At 37.3% G+C, this 17,918-nt stretch overlaps 1 protein-coding gene across 3 annotated transcripts; it reads right to left on the bottom strand.

Annotated features, from left to right (window-relative positions):
* Window positions 1-13,403: 13,403 nt before the first annotated feature.
* On the bottom strand, window positions 13,404-17,328 carry LOC116843046 (sorting nexin-6). 3 transcript variants are annotated; one of them, XM_032813056.1, is made up of 11 exons: window positions 17,178-17,328; window positions 16,996-17,046; window positions 16,661-16,876; window positions 16,450-16,571; window positions 16,212-16,348; window positions 15,809-16,116; window positions 15,529-15,711; window positions 15,247-15,264; window positions 14,568-14,631; window positions 14,259-14,344; window positions 13,404-14,183 (listed from the first exon to the last, which is right to left on the bottom strand). In XM_032813056.1, exons 1-11 carry the CDS (start codon window positions 17,181-17,183, stop codon window positions 14,133-14,135), a joined length of 1,242 nt encoding a protein of 413 aa, XP_032668947.1. In that variant the 5' UTR covers window positions 17,184-17,328; the 3' UTR covers window positions 13,404-14,132. The 3 variants fall into 3 exon arrangements, with proteins under 3 accessions (XP_032668947.1, XP_032668946.1, XP_032668948.1); XM_032813055.1 differs by lacking the exon at window positions 17,178-17,328 and having other exon boundaries at window positions 16,996-17,171; XM_032813057.1 differs by lacking the exons at window positions 15,247-15,264; window positions 17,178-17,328 and having other exon boundaries at window positions 16,996-17,171.
* Between the last annotated feature and the right edge of the window lie 590 nt (window positions 17,329-17,918).

Raw genomic sequence — 17,918 nt, 5'->3', positions numbered from 1 at the left:
TCTCTCTCTCTCTCTCTCTCTCTCTCTCTCTCTCTCTCTCTCTCTCTCTCTCTCTCTCTCGCTCTCCCTCTTTTTCTCTCTAAACTCTCTTCTCTCTTTTTCTCTCCCTCTTCCTCCTTGCCTCTTTGTATCTTTTCCACAGATTATTTTCCACAGAAGTTATTAATCCTCCGCCGTTCCGTCTACGTGCATTTTTCTACAAGACCCTGTAGGTGAACGATGTCGCGAGTCGAGCTGATCTTCGCCCGAGAGTACTGATCGCTATGAAAATAACGTATCGTATGATTGTGCGTACGAGCAGTGCCCGCTAGTTGGACAGGCCTCTGACGTAGTCCACCGAGCGGCGGCGGACACGTGTCGGATCCACGTACACAGGGCCCCCGACGTTACCTTTCAGGGCCCATCAACCAACCACGTAGCATCGTTTTCTCTCGCCCAAAACACTGTACACATCTGATACGTAGCGATTAAGGTTCGACGGTTCTTTCTGTATATCCTAATTTAAGAGTAAGACGCGCGCGCGAAAGATACAAACATAAGGAAAAACGTAGGATAAAACGATATTTTGTCGGGAATCAAACTCTTCTTTCTCCGTCTTCGTTTGTAATCATATGCGTTCATCGTTGTTCAGACGCGACACGCCGCGAGAGCGTGTTTCGGAGCGTCTTCTGAATACGTCTCGCCCTTTCCTCACGCACAGTAAGGATGTCGCGAGGGAGGCTCGAGGGTGGGAATCAGAGAACGTGTGATAATGCGTGACGACGCCGTTTTGATCCTTCGAACGGACACTTCTGACAGCCGTAGTGAAATCTCAGCGGTTCGTCGCGTAAAATTAAATAAACGAGCGAGGAAACACTTATACACACATATATACGCACACACACACACATACACACACAACACGTGCGCACACACATACATACATACTCACGAGACGTACAGAGACGTGCGGAAGCAAAGTCGAGCGAGTCCGCAAATTTTTAAGGTTTACTTTAAGCACGAGGTCGCGTTTAACGGAAACCTTATAGACTCGATACTTGATCACACACTTTACCGATAAAAAGTTACGTACGTTACGTCGCGTCGCCGATATTATATCTTTGAGCACGGTCTGTGTGCAATGCAATCTGTATCACGGTAGATTTATTGTAGCAAAAATACACTGTGCGATGAAAAGAAGTTTTCATGTCGGACTTATATTTCTTAACGGCACGACGACAGGATTTAGCGTCGTGGATATGTCGGCGATGATCGTTTATCGGCAAGAACGACGCGTCGCAAACGTCTTGCGGCTGCGAAGATCTAATTAAAGCTGGCACGGGCGTGCGACGCTAATTGGAATTTCGCAGTTGAGGAAGGTACGTATTGCACACTTCTTTTAACATTTGCATAACCGTTCTGTGTGTAGCCGCATGAGCGAGAACGGCCGTTCGATCGTTGTCGCCCGCGCGGGAATTTTAACCCGATATTCCTTCAGGCAACCTGTCGTTTTGTTGGTCGCATTCGCTGTCGAGGACACCGATGGGTACTCGTCGCTTTTCTCGAGATAATACTTGTCGCCCTTACTTAAATCGATTACGTCGAGTGGCTAATAGTTTTACGACGCGATTAATCATATCCTAATGACTCGTATCGTTTCTGAGCGCGATATTTCATGCGCTGGCATCCCCTCTCTCTCTCTCTCTCTCTCTCTCTCTCTCTTTCTTTCGACACGATTTGCTCCAAATTTATTCTCGTTTTCTCTACGTGCACGAGTAATCATAATACCTATAAGACGGTCATTTTAATGAGCTGTACCTTTCGACGTAATTTAAAACGCATTACACTGTGGATCCATACGTACATATGTGCGCGGAGAAGCTCGCTTAAGCCGCGCACAGAATTCCTCTATCTACGTTCTGTGAAATCTAAAATTTTAATGAAGTTATCCTCGGGAAAAAAAGGTGGAAAAATCCTCTTCTGAATAACGTCATTATATGAATATCGTGGAACGCTCGGACACGAGTCGTATCACATCGCGTGTCGGCATATATTCATTATTAGACAAGTACGTATTGTCGGAACGAGCAATGAATACTTGGCACAGTTATAACACGAAGTCGCCCGTATCGTAGACTTTTTATTAGACAATCGCGCCGCAATACTCGCAAAACTAACATTTCACGAATGTGCACCCTACAAAATAGTACGTCGGGCCGGTTGTGTCGAGTGCGCACTAACAATCGGCCAGAAAGCGCGACATAATTCACCGTATTACATCGCGCTCCCTCCATGAAGCGATCTTACAAAGAACTCACCACCGTGACCGGGTAACTCCGCTTCCTTTGATAGCGTTCGGAATTTTTGATCACCTCGCCGCGATAAATTTGAAATTGCGACTTTATCAGGCGCGTTATTTGAAATTCAATCGGGCTACAAAGCTGTCGTCGAATTCAACAAATCTTACGACCTTTCCGACAACTTTCCGATCGTTCCTTACCATCACTATTACATATTGCTATAAATACGTAATCTCCTGGAGCTCACTCGCGTTTGTCACACGAACAAAAGTACCTGCGCGTATACGTGTATACTCTCTAAAGTACGATCAGTGTACGCGTACACTCTGTAAAGTACAATCAGTGTATTCCTCACTCATGGAGAAAACACTAAAGATATTATTTCACTGAAAGGATCAGTTAATAGTAGCGACTGTTACCATTATTGATGCAGTTTGTAAACACAAACAATTATAAATATAATAATAAAAGCCGTTAATACCATCGCCACAAATGCAGAAAAATTGGATTTGACACCGCATAACAAACTTGTGTATAAATTTTTGCAGTGAACTTGCTTTCACTGATCCAAATCAGTGAGATGGAACAGTAAAATGGAAGTATTTCTATTGAAAATCAATGAATATGCACTGATTATCGCGGTGAAATTCTCTTATTGATTCAGTCAGAAATATTTTTACCGATTCTCTTTAAAAGAGTATGCACACATCATAATTTACATTTGTATTCTAATGTATCCCTACACATTGATTTAACAATGATTTAACATGATTTTACGCACTTATTGCTAAAAATAAGTTTATTTTAAATGGTAATTTTAAGCCGTTGAAGTAGATATGAATAGAAAATAACGAGTAATTAATACTTCATGCCTTTAAATGAAAAAAATTTTAAATATTTCATTTCAGGTCTATATGTGTGTGTACGACCTATTTTATATCTATTGTTGCAGACTATTAATCGCCCATTACCAAATGGTGTAACAAGAAATAGATCATCCGAATCACGAAACCGTTGATATATTTCACACAGAATGCACGACATTAAAACTATATTACTAATGTCTGAATCTCTGATGGTACGCAAAATATATCCGCGCGCATTTCAATTTCATTAGGATCATCTTTCATAATTTTCATCGTCATTTTCTCGCCTATGTGATATATGCAAGCTTTTTAGAAAAAAAATAACACGTTTTAACGTGCAATTTTCACAGAAAATTTCGCAACGACGTAAGATCGAAAGTTTCGCCACGAAGAAAAGGGCGGTCAGTTCTTTGACGATACACAGAAGTGATCGCTGACCACTTACGGGATAAAAATTTATTATGGAGATTATTATAGCGCAGTTTTTTTTAGTTGATAAAATTGCAATTTTCAGTTACGATTTTTTTCGCTCCATCGAAAAGCGTAGTCAAAGACGGTAAAGCATTCGCCTGCTTCTCGTCATGTATATCTTTGGCGTCGTATTATCGATTTACCTCTCTGATTTATCACCACATTTCTAATTTCCATTTAATAAGCCCGATTTTGTCACCGACTGAATAAGTAAATAGTACTTACAAGTCTAAAAGACACCGATTCGACACGTTGCAACAAGACCGCACCGATTGTACATATCAAAAAATGAAGAAATTACTGCTTAATAAGGTGCTCACAATACGTCTCGATGATCATACAGCACTATTTTCGACACTTCCGATAGTTATTTCCACACAAGAATCACTTTCGACGGGCAAAACACGCGTAAAACAGCATCGATCGATATGTCAATTGCGGTTGCTCGATGCAAACAGATCGAAAATGGCCGCGCAATTAACGTATATACGTCGAAAATATGCGCTCGGACGTGAACGGTGTCGCCATCCTACGGTGACGTACACGCACTCTGTTTAGTCTCTTTTTCTCTTACTAACGGAACGACGCTGTCACGCGAGATCGCGTAGATCTCGATAATTCGCGCTGCGACGCGTTCTTTGCCGCGTTCCGCCGCCGCCCTCTGTATAGTTCAGTTCCGTACCATTTGAGAGATCAATTTATTCGATAGATCGATAGATACTAAACATTTTTGACCATTCATATTCGTTTTTAAGTTACTACACGTTTATCATCACTATTAATTAATCCAGAAAACACGCACCCGCTTTTTGGATTAACCGTGATGAGAGATACGTCGCTAGAAACGAATGCGGCTGGTCGAAAACTGTCGGTAACTATCGATCTATTGAACGGCAAGGCCGTGGAACTGAGAGTAGTACAACACGCGCGCGTATTTATTTATATCTACGCGCGAATCGAAATTCCTATTGCTACGATATTTCGATGTCGAATGCCGACTGATGAAGTTATCGGAATAGCGCGGCGCGATACGCCGTAATGAGAACAATGCGGCGCTTCTCGAATATTTACCAACCTCACGGAATTCTGCAATAGCGCAGCCGTCACGCTGAAGCGACTACGCGAATTCCACGGATTAGCGCACCGATTCCTCGATTAATTTAATTAAAAATGAGTAGCCGACGGAAGTAATCCGGCTTGCAAAATCTCGTTCGCATTCGTCTCGTAAAAGTCGCCAGTACGTGTGCTCGCGATTACATCGGGATTAATCCAATTACCGCAAGCGCAACATTACACACAGTTATCGACTGGTATTTCGAGCCATGTGTATATTTGTACACGCGTGAATATATGCGTACGAATATCTAGAGGGTATTTACGCGCGCACGATATATTCTTAATGCCAAAATAAAATTACAATGAAACTAGGGTACAAGTAGTCAAGTATACACGAAAAATAATCCAACAACTTGCGAATATTTTTACTCGAATGAATTTTACTCGAATGCCAGAAAAAAATTATTTTCTCTTGAAAATTATAATATTAATTAATCACTTTGACATGAATAATGAATTAATATATATTTTTGTATTATTATTCTCCAAAAAATAACAGAAATAGCTACACCATATATTTATTTTATACATAAAAACTTTCTCAACTTAAATTCCTTTAATGAAACTTTTGGTTTAAAATGGTCATAAAGCAAATGTAAATTTAGAGAAGTATAAATATTAGCGATTCTAATATCGATTTTCAATATCGTCTCACGTTTATAAAACCGATAGAACTTAACATGTGTCGATGAGGCCAAATTGAGCCCATACTACCACACATATACACAATGTACGCGCGCGCAAATCTATTACAATCTACCGTGCACAACACACTGCCAATATACAAATCCAAAATGTATTTGCGAAAATCGCGCCGAGTTTGAAAGCTTTGACCACACACTGCGGTAAAAACAGGGGATTTCACCCCCTGTTCATCCACGTCGTCCTCCGACGGGGAGCTTCGCAATAAAATCGAATCTCGCGCGGCAAATACTCTCAATATTGTCTTACTCGCCGCGCGATATAATTTCTTTTTTCTTTTTTGCACGACGAGCTATACACCGGGCTTTGATTACGATTCCATCGAGTTGGGTCGGAGAGACTCGCGATAAAAACCGTGTCAGGCGCGTACACAAGGAGGCCGAATGAACGCAATAATTATCGGCGATTCAGCATTCGCTCGCTCGCACATGCGTTCGCGAATCTTCGCTGAAATAATCGCGGACATGCCACCTCTCGCCCCGCACAATGGGCCTTTAATGAGTTTCCTTTGCAGCAGATACGGCCGGTGACAGCGCGCATCGAAATCGTTCCAACGGGGGTGGTTCGAGGAGGCGGTGAAGGAGCAAGAGGGAAAAAAGGAAGCGAGCGAGAGAGAAGGAAGAGAGAAAAAAAAACTGCGCCAAGTAACGTTTGATCGGCGGAGCGTGAAGATGGCTTCCGCGGATTCCGTGGAATCGCGCGCAGTCACCCGTGTATTATGTATCCGTCGTTATCTGGCTCGGTGGTGGCGGCGGCAGCGGTGATGGTGGGTGGAAGAGAAGAACGAGGAAAAAACGCCGTAAGAAAGGGTCACGACACACACGGGGTTCATTTCGTTCCCCGGTGGCGGCCTCCTCCACGCGCGTTCTATCCCTCTGATTTTGCTTCAGCCGCCCTCCTGCCGCTCGTCGACGTCACAATGGGCGGAATAGCGGCCTTGTAAAAACATCGATAGAAAGCGCAAACGCGCGGAATTAAATCGAGGGCGCTCTCCAGACTCTCGGAACCTACATCTCACTTCTTGCGACGATATCGTCATTCTTTTTCGAAACGCTCCGTCCCCTTTAGGCGTATTGTTCGGCGACTGGCCTTTGGACTCTCTCGAAAATCGTATCGACAGACATTAATCCTTTGTTATCTGTTATTACTTCTTACGTACATTCGTGCGAGAAACACACTGTTGCTGCAGCTGCGATAGATATGTGGGCGCAAGTACAAAAATACTAAAGCACGCGAGTAATGTTATCGATAAGATCCGTCTGCGAAATTGATTTTTACTCCTTGCCATTCTATATCAAACGATGCGACCTCAATCGATAGATTAACAAACCCAAAAAATATAATCTTATTCTTATTCTAATATATTCGCTTATATATGACCTCAAGAGGAGATTCCTCTAAAACCAAAAGAAAAATGTTCCAACACCCCCAAAAAAGAACTCCGGTTACAGGATGCTATCTCCTATTATCCCATATTCTAAGAGAAAATTCTTGCCAAAAGAGTATTCCTCTACTATCGAACTATTAACGGAAAATTTACTATTCGTTTTATTCCCATTAAATCAAGAGGAATATGATTAACTTGAAGCGAAATGTCCTCTTACTGGAAGAAACTTCTCTAAATAGCACAGAGTATCACAAAATCATTCTAGAGTCATTCTAAACGCCTGGAGAGACCCTAAGACATCTTAAACACATCTCAGGGCATTTTGCGCTATCTAGTAAGAACAAGATTTGTACTATAAATAAAAGATAAAATTTTAAGAATATTTTTAAATATTTGAGAATATTTAAAAATGTTTAGAATATTTTTTTTTGGTTTTAGCAAAATTCTCTTGTGGCCATGTGTAAAAGGATATTCTCTGAGATTAAGATTATATTTTTTCTAAGTGAAAGATTGACCTCGATTAAACGAATTAATGTTTCGTTTTGGAAAATACGGCCACATGCATATTAATATTCTTTTAAAACGCATAAAGATTATTCAAGGGTCACTGCAACGCATAGTTAAAAACAATATCATCCAAAAGCAATCAAATCGATCGTGCAATGAAAAAAGCAATAGCTAGTTTCTCTCTGTTTCCAACATTATCCTGGTTAAATTATCGACCTGCTAAAATACCCTATTCTTTTTAAAATCAGACCTGATTTTTCGCACATACATTACGCGGATGAGTACGATAGCTCATCAAAAATTACACAACCATTTCAGACATAACCTCATAAATTGTAGGATTATTAAAACGTATCATACAGTATGTAATACAGTATGTAATATAGAGAGGATGTGTATAAGTGTGTGTATGAGAGAGAGAGAGAGAGAGAGAGAGAGAGAGAAAGAGAAAGAAACAGTGCTACGAAAGGAAAATAAAATGCATTTGCCATGAAAAGAAATATCATGTACTCGGTTCTACGGAAACAGGTCACGCGCTAATGGTGTTGTAGCTATTTTAACGACGTTACTTTTAACAATAAGACGACGAGTGAACTATACGCCGAGAATGTATCAGGTTCAGGACACGTTGCATCGGTGTTGCATTTGTCACATCCGAGGGCGCTGAGAGACCGACGGCCTTTCGATGATGTTTTACGAAAAGGCAGAACCCAGGCGGGATGCAATTTATTCGAGGGGGAAACTTCATTAGCAACTTCGCGACACTGACCGTGCTTTAAGGTTCAATAGCGTTGTTTCTGCGTGAAGTTTCGCACACTAGCCCGAAGCGACAGACCAATTCGCCGTAATTGCGTTTAATTCGATCTTGCCGTGTATTACGCGCCTCTTTGCCTCTCTCTCTCTATCCCCTTTCTCTCTTTTATTCCGCGAACAAACATGAATTGTTGATATCAATCGCAATAAATTCACAATGACGTTTATACACCGCGAATGATACGATTGCGAATTATACGACTGTACATAATGTGCGAGAGAGAGTGCACACATGCTGTAATAATGCAGCGAACGTATAGAACGACGTAATTTCGTCAACGCACCTGTCATATGTTGCCGGTAATAATCGCGGTAATAAAAACGGAACGATCACTGATAAATGTACGACGATCGCGACCCGTGATAACGTGATTCCGGCGAGCGCGACAGAAACGAGTTCGCAGCGGAGACGAGCGCAATTCTTATCACTGCCGGCGCGATTCAGTAATCGAATCTCATTCATATGGCCTCGAATAGCTGGCGACGTAATCGTAGCTAATCTATTTCGAGTTTCTAGCGATCGTAGACAGTTAGGCTGACCGGATTTGAATTCGATTTGAGATTCGAACGAGAGTGCAGGTGCGAACGAGAGCCCAGGATTGCGGCCGGACGGAAGACTGATTGGCTGACCCAGATGCATGCCGTTATCATAAATCTGGTCGAAATCTCCCGCAACCCGTAGATATACATTACCGCTCTGTCTGGAGTCTGTGCATTCTTCATACCGTATTTTCGCGATACGCAAAGAAAAATCGCGCGCTACAACACGCGACACGACACAACGGGCGATGGTCTTTTGCGGCAAAGTAGTGCCCCGCATTCGTAAGGACCGATATTTTAAGTACAGGCGATGCACAGATAACATTTAAACGTTAAAATCGAAAAAAGATCCAGCTGGTCCTTGCAAATTTATACACACAGAAAAATATATATTGCATTCAAGTAAAGTACTTATTTCATGTATTTCGTAAATTTATATATCCGCAAAACTGTCATAAACTCATCATAAACATTAAACTTATTCCAAATACATTCCGTCAATCCGGCAAGTTTCGCATTTCAATCAAGAATGTTAAAGTAAAACAAAAATTCGATTTGTTTATTACATCAAGTCGAAACAACTTTTTCTTCAGTAAAGTTTTCTAATATTCTTGTAAAGAGAATAAATTTTTTCCCAGAGTATATGATAGACATGAGCTTTCCTCAAATTTGTGATTCAGAAATTGTGATTTATTTGTTGATAAATATATATATCTTAAGACAATTATTAACAAAATATTCTTTGTTGTGAAACTAACCATTACTTTAAAAAAAAGAAAGTAAACTGAGTAATCGCTTTTCTCAGCAGTAGAACAATATTTTTCTGTATGTAGGTCATCTTATCTATGTTCCAGTGCAAAATTCGGAACGTGCAACTCGTTAAAAAAGGCTCTACAATAAAAACTTAAGCCATAAAACTTAAACTTTAAACCTGAAGCTAACAAATTGACCAATCACAGTCAAATATAAGAAAAATAACTGACAGTGATTGGTCAATTTTTTAAGGCTTAAAGCTTAAGTTTTATGGCTTAAGCTCTCATTGTAGACTCCGCTTAACTCGAGCTCTACACTCAGATTCGATTACATGCCAATATGAATGTGAATTAAAAGGTGTAGATAATATTATGCTACTGAAATAATCATAATTTAAAACAAACAATCCGCGATAAAAGTCAAAGTTGGCACCGACAATAATAAAACTGAAAATTGCGCGCGTAGCGAAAATGTCGAGAAAAAATTAAAATTTAGTCGGAATTTTATTAGCCGACTCTACGCCACGCGTAATTTTTGCAAAGCATAAGTCTTAACAACAATGTAAAAATTTAAAAGCAAATAATACATACAAGATTTATCTCAAAATACTAAATATAATGTATGACGAAGATTATAACTATCGTCAATTATCCCAAGTTCGTTCATAACGATCAGCGTGAATGCGAAAGAGTAATTTCTATAAGACTATGCTTCGTTCTCAATTACTCGGATATTAATAGAGTCGTGTTTCCATGCCGTGACAGCTAATAAAACTTTGAAACCACTTGAACCAAGCGTTTACTAGCGGCGTCCCGGTGCCTGACAGGCAACCGAATGTTCGTGTCCCCCGCCACGTGACGGATGTTATAGCAAGTATTAGCGCGCCTTAAATTCAGTGTAACCCCAGCACAATACCGAGCGGTTTAAAGCGACGCTCTTTGAAAATTTGATAAAAATCCCGATTTGACGGAGATTCCAACCTGTCATAATTTTTCACAATAAGCGTCACATTCGGAGGGATGTACACCGGAGAGATTTAAAATTAAATTCTAAATTTTCCACGAAATACCAATAACGAGAGTGCAAGACAGTTTTATGAATTTTTATGTCGCGGAAAGCATTTTTTAAGCTGCACGCGTAATAAACGTAATCGCGAACAAATGCGCGAAATTGTACTCGCGTCTATATCTCTGACGGATAGAATGAAATCATACAAATCGAACGTATTCACCGAATTCATCTCGATTATGTTTCACGAAAAGTTCACAGTTTGCGGATTTAATTATCACGTTTCTTTCACGTGTATAGAGTTGCGCGCTAATAAGGCAGAAATAGCTACTTTCGTTAGGAGTTTCATAAGTAACTCTGTTACTTATGAAAAATTCACCGTAGCAAGCGACATCCGGTGTAATAAGCCGGCACATATACGAAAAGTCACTGATCAATGCGAATCGATAATTACCTGGTGTGTAATTAACAACGATCGCACATATCCGATAACCAACCGTGTTTGTACTGCGTGAGAACGATAAATTCCCCGGAATGGAGACCTCTCCATGCAGCACAGGCATGCAGGAATATGGTCCGATGATAATACCTGCGAAATAAAATCGAATTAAAAAATAATATAATAGACCGAATTCATCGTCCTTCCACTATTCCCGCATAATAAAGCTATCGCTGTTTATTAACACATCCGTGGCATTATATCCGACGTATATTCCAAGTGTGTAACGCTCGCACAACGAATTATTCTTAGAATTTCGGTCAACAATGTGACTGGTCAAAAACAAGAAGTCAAGAGAGTCTGAATAATCCCGGAGACTAACGAAGGAGCAAAATATTTATGGCGTGTTTCGAGAAAAGCACACACACTTTCCATTGTAAATTATGAAAACAAACTTTTTTAATGTTATATCGATATCCGTGGAGCAAAAATATTAGTAAGAATCACGAATCGTTTTAAAAATGAGTTCAACTCGCCCCTTTTGTAAACGAATTGAAGTTGTATTAATATCTTTTACTGTATATTTATGAGAAATTTTGTGTATCACTCAAAATTTCTATGCGCAAATATAGTTTCAGAATTATAGATAAATCTTTAATTGGGGACGAATGGAATTCACAAAACAAGCAAATATAAAAGTCTTAATTAGATACGCAAACTAATCGATCATTTTCAAGAAATTCGATTTTTCACTTCGTAAATTCTTTATACAATCAACTGTGACATAACTAATAAAAAAGTTCTGAGTGTGTCAACACATACGCGGAATTAAATTGAAATATATATGTGTATATATATATATATATATATATATATAAATTTGTTTAAAAAAAAAATATATATATATATATATATATATCTGCAACTTTTTGGCATTGTCTCGTTTCCGATAATTTGGCAAAATATATTTGATCAATTTTTAGAAATATAGAAATCAGAAAGAAGATATTATCACGTTTCTTTCTTGTAATCATATTTATTACAAAATCGAAGAATGCTTTATATCACCAATTCAAGCTGAAGTCTCTTATTAGTTGCTACTATAGGCTATGTTCCGCCCGCACTTGAAGACAATCGACATTTTCCGTCGTGATAACTCAAGTTTGCCAATTAGTCCTAATTTCAAAGAGAAACGACTATACTCACATCAGATGTGCAGCAGTCTCAGCTTTCTAGCGGTTCTTGTTTCAAGTCGCTACGACGTTTGCGAATGAAGATATCGACGGAAATGTCGAACTGCGTTCTAGATCGGCATTGCCAGACTGGATGCAATGACACTTGCCGCGATACACTTCCCGGAAGTAGGAGCAGGTCCGCATTCCAACACCGTAAACAAAGTTACGTTATATCACTGGAATGCGGCCCATTTCCCACTCTTACGCACTGTTTACTGACTGCTCAAGGTCGTTCAACCAGTTTTCATTCCCTTGCCGCACAAAAGGCCAACTAGCGCCAGCTGTCGCCAGCATACGCTACTATATCGAGCGCGCGAAAATTTAAAGGGTCGTAACTCGCGAAAGAATCGATGAAGACACGTGAAACAAGAACCAATTTTCCAAGCGAGCGATTTCGCGCCACTATTTTATTGCCAATTCAGAGAACGACCATGGTCAAACGTTCTGATAGATTTAGGTTGACATTTCGAACTCAATAGTAGTAATTTCCAATTTAATTAGCTGCGATCGAAATGTCAAGAAGATCCTACCAGCTTCGCCCACAAGTTTTATGAGTGATAAGAGCGATTGAATATTGAGTCGGTATTGCAAGAATGTATTAATCAATATTCACAATAAATGTGTGATTTATCGTGTTTGAGCATAAGTCGATAAATGAAAAATAGAAATAGAAAATGCGAAAGAGCAAAGGATGTTAGATTCAAATGCGTCGAAAGAGCGAGACGTACTTCAGCGTGATTTTTACATACCAAACGGAATGTTTTCTATTGTGTCGTTCTTACTGTTCGTTATTAAGATTATCAACTGTACGGTATAACAATACTAAATTAATTAAAGCCAGCGTACACGATAAACGGGATACGACGTTGTTCACATCGCAGCGCGTTTATCTGCACTCATTACATAGGATACTTATAGGAATATTAAGATAAGATGGTAATGTACGGTACACTTACGGTGGAGATTTCAAATTAATTCTTAAAGAATTAAATGATAAACTTGCAACTTAATGAATTTCTCAGTATATGTCTGCAATCATGTATTATAGAAAAGGAAATGATTCGATTCAATAAAAACTTACGAAAATATTCGCGTGCAGTTATTCATAATCCTCCAATGAAAACAATTTTTGTTGTGTTTGATTAATATACACGAAACTCACACTTTATTTTATAACCAAGGAGAGATGGTTTGCCACTTGATTCAAACTACACGATAAGCAACCAAAATGGCTAAAATAAAATTATTAAAATGTAGAAGCACAGACGTCGCATCACAACGCTACGATGAAAAGTATAATTGCACTTTATTATAATTCGTTTCAAGGTCCCTTTAGTCATTGCTGGATTTTTGTGTCCTAATCTTAAAATGCAAACGCTATTACGAATTATTTGCCAGAATAATATACTAGTGTATCGTCATAAAAATCTGGAAAGTTTATACATGAAAATCTAATTGTATGTATTAACTTTAATCATCCTGAGCTTTTCATACTCGCAATCCTTTCTTGACAAAATTTTTTTCCTCAACGTAAGTAATATTGTAATAACATGCTAATATGGATATATTCTTATTTATACATATATATACGTATATCTCTCTTTCTTCTATATATAAAGAACCTTATTTCATAAGTATAACAGGGGCTGCAAATCTAAAGCTGCAAAGAGACTCGATAACATCTAATCCATTTTTTTTACAATATAAATGCACATTATTTCTCTTAATATATGTACCACCCAAACTTTTATAAAAAAGCAGTTACTTATAATCTACTAAGCAGAATCAATTACATAGCTTTTTACAGCTCAAAGATAGCAAATTTCTATTTTTCAAAGTCACTTTGCAGCTATAGCACAATACTTTATTTTCAAAGCATGATAGATCTAGATAACAAAAAATATATAGTATTTTACAATAGCATTACATTACATTATCATAATTTTAAATAAACTGTTATCTTATGCACACAATATGCATGCATGTAGGTTTGTCCATGGCAACCTGAGAAGTAGATCACTCTTCTCGCAGTACAGATAAACATTTCTTGAGCAATTCTGCGTGCGACTGTAAACATAAAATACATTCATAAAATATTGTAATGCTCACGTACAATTTGATAAATAAGAAAACTGTCCTCACTTTAGCATGTTTTATTTCCAATTCAGTTAATTCAATGAGATTCTTCTTAAATGCTGCCACTCGCCTAGTCTTAAAATCCAATAATTCTAAAAAAGATTATCCAATATTATTAATAATATCCTAAACTCTAAACAGTTAACATCATTTTCCCTAATTTAGATGATCAAAGTATATCATGTATATATAAGATAGTATATTATTTTCATTCATTTTTATTCTTTATTTCTATTTTTACCACAGAATGACATTTCCTGTACTATTTCCAAGTTAATAACATAAACTGCTACTCTTATATGTACTTTTACTTACCTTCTTTTCCTTTATCAGACATTTGCTCAAATTTCTCACATGCCTCAGTCTGCGCTTGTTCTGCCTTGATTAATAAAAATATAGCATTTGAAATGTTGATTATATACATTTTATTTTTATCTAAAACTTCAAAAATGCAATTATACAATGTATATTTTAATATATCCATCAGAGCAAAATTTATAACAACATTCCTACCATAAAAACATCACATGAATTGTTATATAAATTATCATAACAATATATTCAAGTGTGCATGCAACTGTCATTCATGCATAATATTAATAATAATTTTTGTGCTACAATAGCAAATTTGAACCAATTTTTCTGTTTGACATAGAATATCTCATATGTATATATCAACTATACATCTATATATAAAACACAGTACATATAAACACAGTACATCTTCTGGAAACATTTTTGTTCAAGAAGTATAAAATCAGAAATTTTGTTAATATTATTAAATAATAAATTTAAATATACACAAATACACACAAGTCAATATTAAAAAATTCCTAATATTTTTTTTATTCTACACAATATTGACTAATATCGATTAAAAATCTTGATGTTATAATGTAATTTTGACATATTTAAAAAGATTAACAATAAAACCGATAGTCTTGAAGCACTACAACAAAAAGTATATGCATGACAAAAACAACATATGACACACCTCAGCAACCTCCAGTGCCTTGTAAAGCAAGAAAAGTTAAAGTTCTGATTAGATGTGACACAAGACTGCAAATTGATTATAATAACTGCAATAATACCAATTCCACTTTGAACCATGTTATCACTTTTAAAAGATAATGTTCTTTATGGTTAATTTTTCTTCTCTATTTTATGAGTTATTTTATAATAACTATTTAGCTGAGGATATTAGCACACTGCTAGAACTTGCAACTATGTAATGATAATATTGATACTGCTAAAATATAGAAAAATGTGCACTTACTGCATGGACATCCTTGTTTTTGGCACGAGCTTTCTCAAGAGCACGATTTGCAGATTCATATGCATGTAGAGCTTTCAATCTTCTAAATAGAAGTCTCTTAGCTGCAGCTGTATCCCTCATGTAATAACGTAGAGTATCTGATAATTTTAAATCTTCATCTGACGCAATACGTCCTTCCACTTTCTGTACAAAAAAAGCGATTATAGCAGCAATATCTTATCAGTGTTGAACTTAATCCACCCAATAAAAGATTAAAAAACATTTCAAAAGGGATTCTTACCCTCAACTTTTCAAAGGTTTCAGCAATTTTAGTTAAAAATCTCTCAAGTTTTCCAGTATCTGTTGTAGCTAGCTGTAAAAGATTGGTGGAAATTTTTATGTATGAATCTGCTACATCTTTATGCTTAGCAGTTTGGCGATCAGCACGAGTTGTTGCTTCCTTTAAATTATGATGATAAGTTTGAAGGAATGTCATTTCTTGATCAAAGAAGTCATTTACATCTTTTACTGTAGCTGATAGATAATATTCGTCGGTAGTTTTAGAAAATGATTTTACCAAACCACCAAACATTTCCATTTTATTCTTTCCTGCAATAAAAAAGCAAAATGTATTTAATAATCACCTTAATTTTTATCTCACACATACATACAATACTTTACACAATGCAAAACAGAAACACTACCTCTTACACAAAGATCCTGATCATACTCCAAGAATACCCTTAAATTATGATCATTCCGAAAAACTGGATGATGTGCCAACCTAGTTAAGAACATTTCATGCATGGCAACAGTTTTTTTGAAAGTAGCTAAGTATTCCCTGTAAGATAATAGAAATATAAAAATAAAATTTTACTGAATCTTTTTAGTTAAAACATGTGACAATATAATAAGTGAGATAAAAACACAGAAGGAACTCACGCTTCCAATTCTTGCTTCATTTTATTAAATTCTTCACGTGTCATATTTCCCTCACCTTCCCCAAGTTTTTGTAATTTCTCACGCGATGCATCAAAGTCTGGTCTTGGTGGACATGGTGGAATCTATAATATCAATATTTATGTATAAAGTTAAATCTATACAATATTTATCAAATAGGTCATAAAAATAGTGGTATAAAAATTTTACATACGATGTAACCAGCATATTCCTCATTTTCCTCGAATCGATCATGGAGCCAGACAAACTCTTCATGCTGTCTCACAACTAGATTGTCCGGTTTGTGAAATTCAGGTAGAGAAGTTTTTGTATGTACAGTAAATTTTACTTTATCCTTCTCGCTGAGAGCGTCCGAAATATCCACCTGCAGAGATTTATCCGAGAGGTCTATGGTATCTGCGTGGATTGTCTACAAAAATAGATTCGTCAATATCATGGCAGTGCATATCGAACAATTATCATACGATATGTTATCAATCGAAAAATTGGTGTGAGAGCTCACAATGGAAAAAGAGACATTATAAGTACCTTTTTGGTAGGGACGCTGTTTAAAATGTCGGCAGTGTCACATATTCCGTCCTGCAACATTTTAGCGCCAATTAGAGAGTGTAAAGTGCGTTTAAAAGAGAGCGGACCGCGACACTTTGCACTGATCGAACGCGTCAAGAGAATAGACTGCCGGCCAACGAATGATAACAGGTTCCACCTACCATCATGGCGTCCACTAGCGTCTCCTTTATACACCGTGTTTGACAGCAACTCGATTGTCAGAACACTATTCCAAATAACGCAAACGATCGTGTGACGAACGAACTGATGTCCAAAGGTCTATACGATAAGTTACTAATACCAGTTTCAACGCCATCTACGAAAACGAAAGAACGACGCCACATACAATGACTATATCTTGATTATTCTGTTTCTCATACACACATAAGTGAATTTATATTTTACATTTTATTTATTTTATTGATCTATTCTTTACTAATCTTGAAAAATATGGAAATAATAGATTAAAACTGTAAGTAAAAATAGTTTACATAATGGCAGTTTCCAGCAAGGAATTGATTGGGCGCATTCAGATCCACGAGTGATCAATGAACGTTCAATAAACACCCTAGATCTATGGCCGGTATTCATAGTCGAATCTTATTTCAAGATCATCTTAAGTAATGTCTTAAGGTACGAATACGACTCTATGGCCGGTATTCAGATCTTATATTTAATAGCGAATTCGGTAGCTTGCACTAGTGCGCACTGAGTGCGCATTAAGGCTTGTTTACAGTACATTCTTATATTTAAGATCATGTCTTAAATATATATTTAAAGACATTTTAACTAATAAAATGATTCGTACGGATGTTATACATATCATATTATGATTAAAAATATTTGAGAATTTATTTGAGAATTATTTAAGACAATCTTTAAATATAATAACATACTATGAA

This window comes from Odontomachus brunneus, unplaced genomic scaffold (assembly GCF_010583005.1).
Source record: "Odontomachus brunneus isolate Ranch 3 - 2012 unplaced genomic scaffold, Obru_v1 Obru_scaffold_029, whole genome shotgun sequence".
NCBI lineage: Eukaryota > Metazoa > Arthropoda > Insecta > Hymenoptera > Formicidae > Odontomachus > Odontomachus brunneus.
Note: the sequence above shows the minus strand (reverse complement) of the source record. Positions and strands in the feature narration are given on the sequence as shown.

Bases quoted from the DNA above. Each gene is read 5' to 3' on its own strand.
- LOC116843046 (XM_032813055.1), bottom strand. From the start codon at position 17,055: ATGTTGCAGGACGGAATATGTGACACTGCCGACATTTTAAACAGCGTC. The intron at 16,572-16,660 runs GTATGTAAAATT...TTGATATTATAG, and splicing joins AGGAATATGCTGGTTACATC to ATTCCACCATGTCCACCAAG. The intron at 14,184-14,258 runs GTGAGGACAGTT...TTATGTTTACAG, and splicing joins TGGAAATAAAACATGCTAAA to TCGCACGCAGAATTGCTCAA.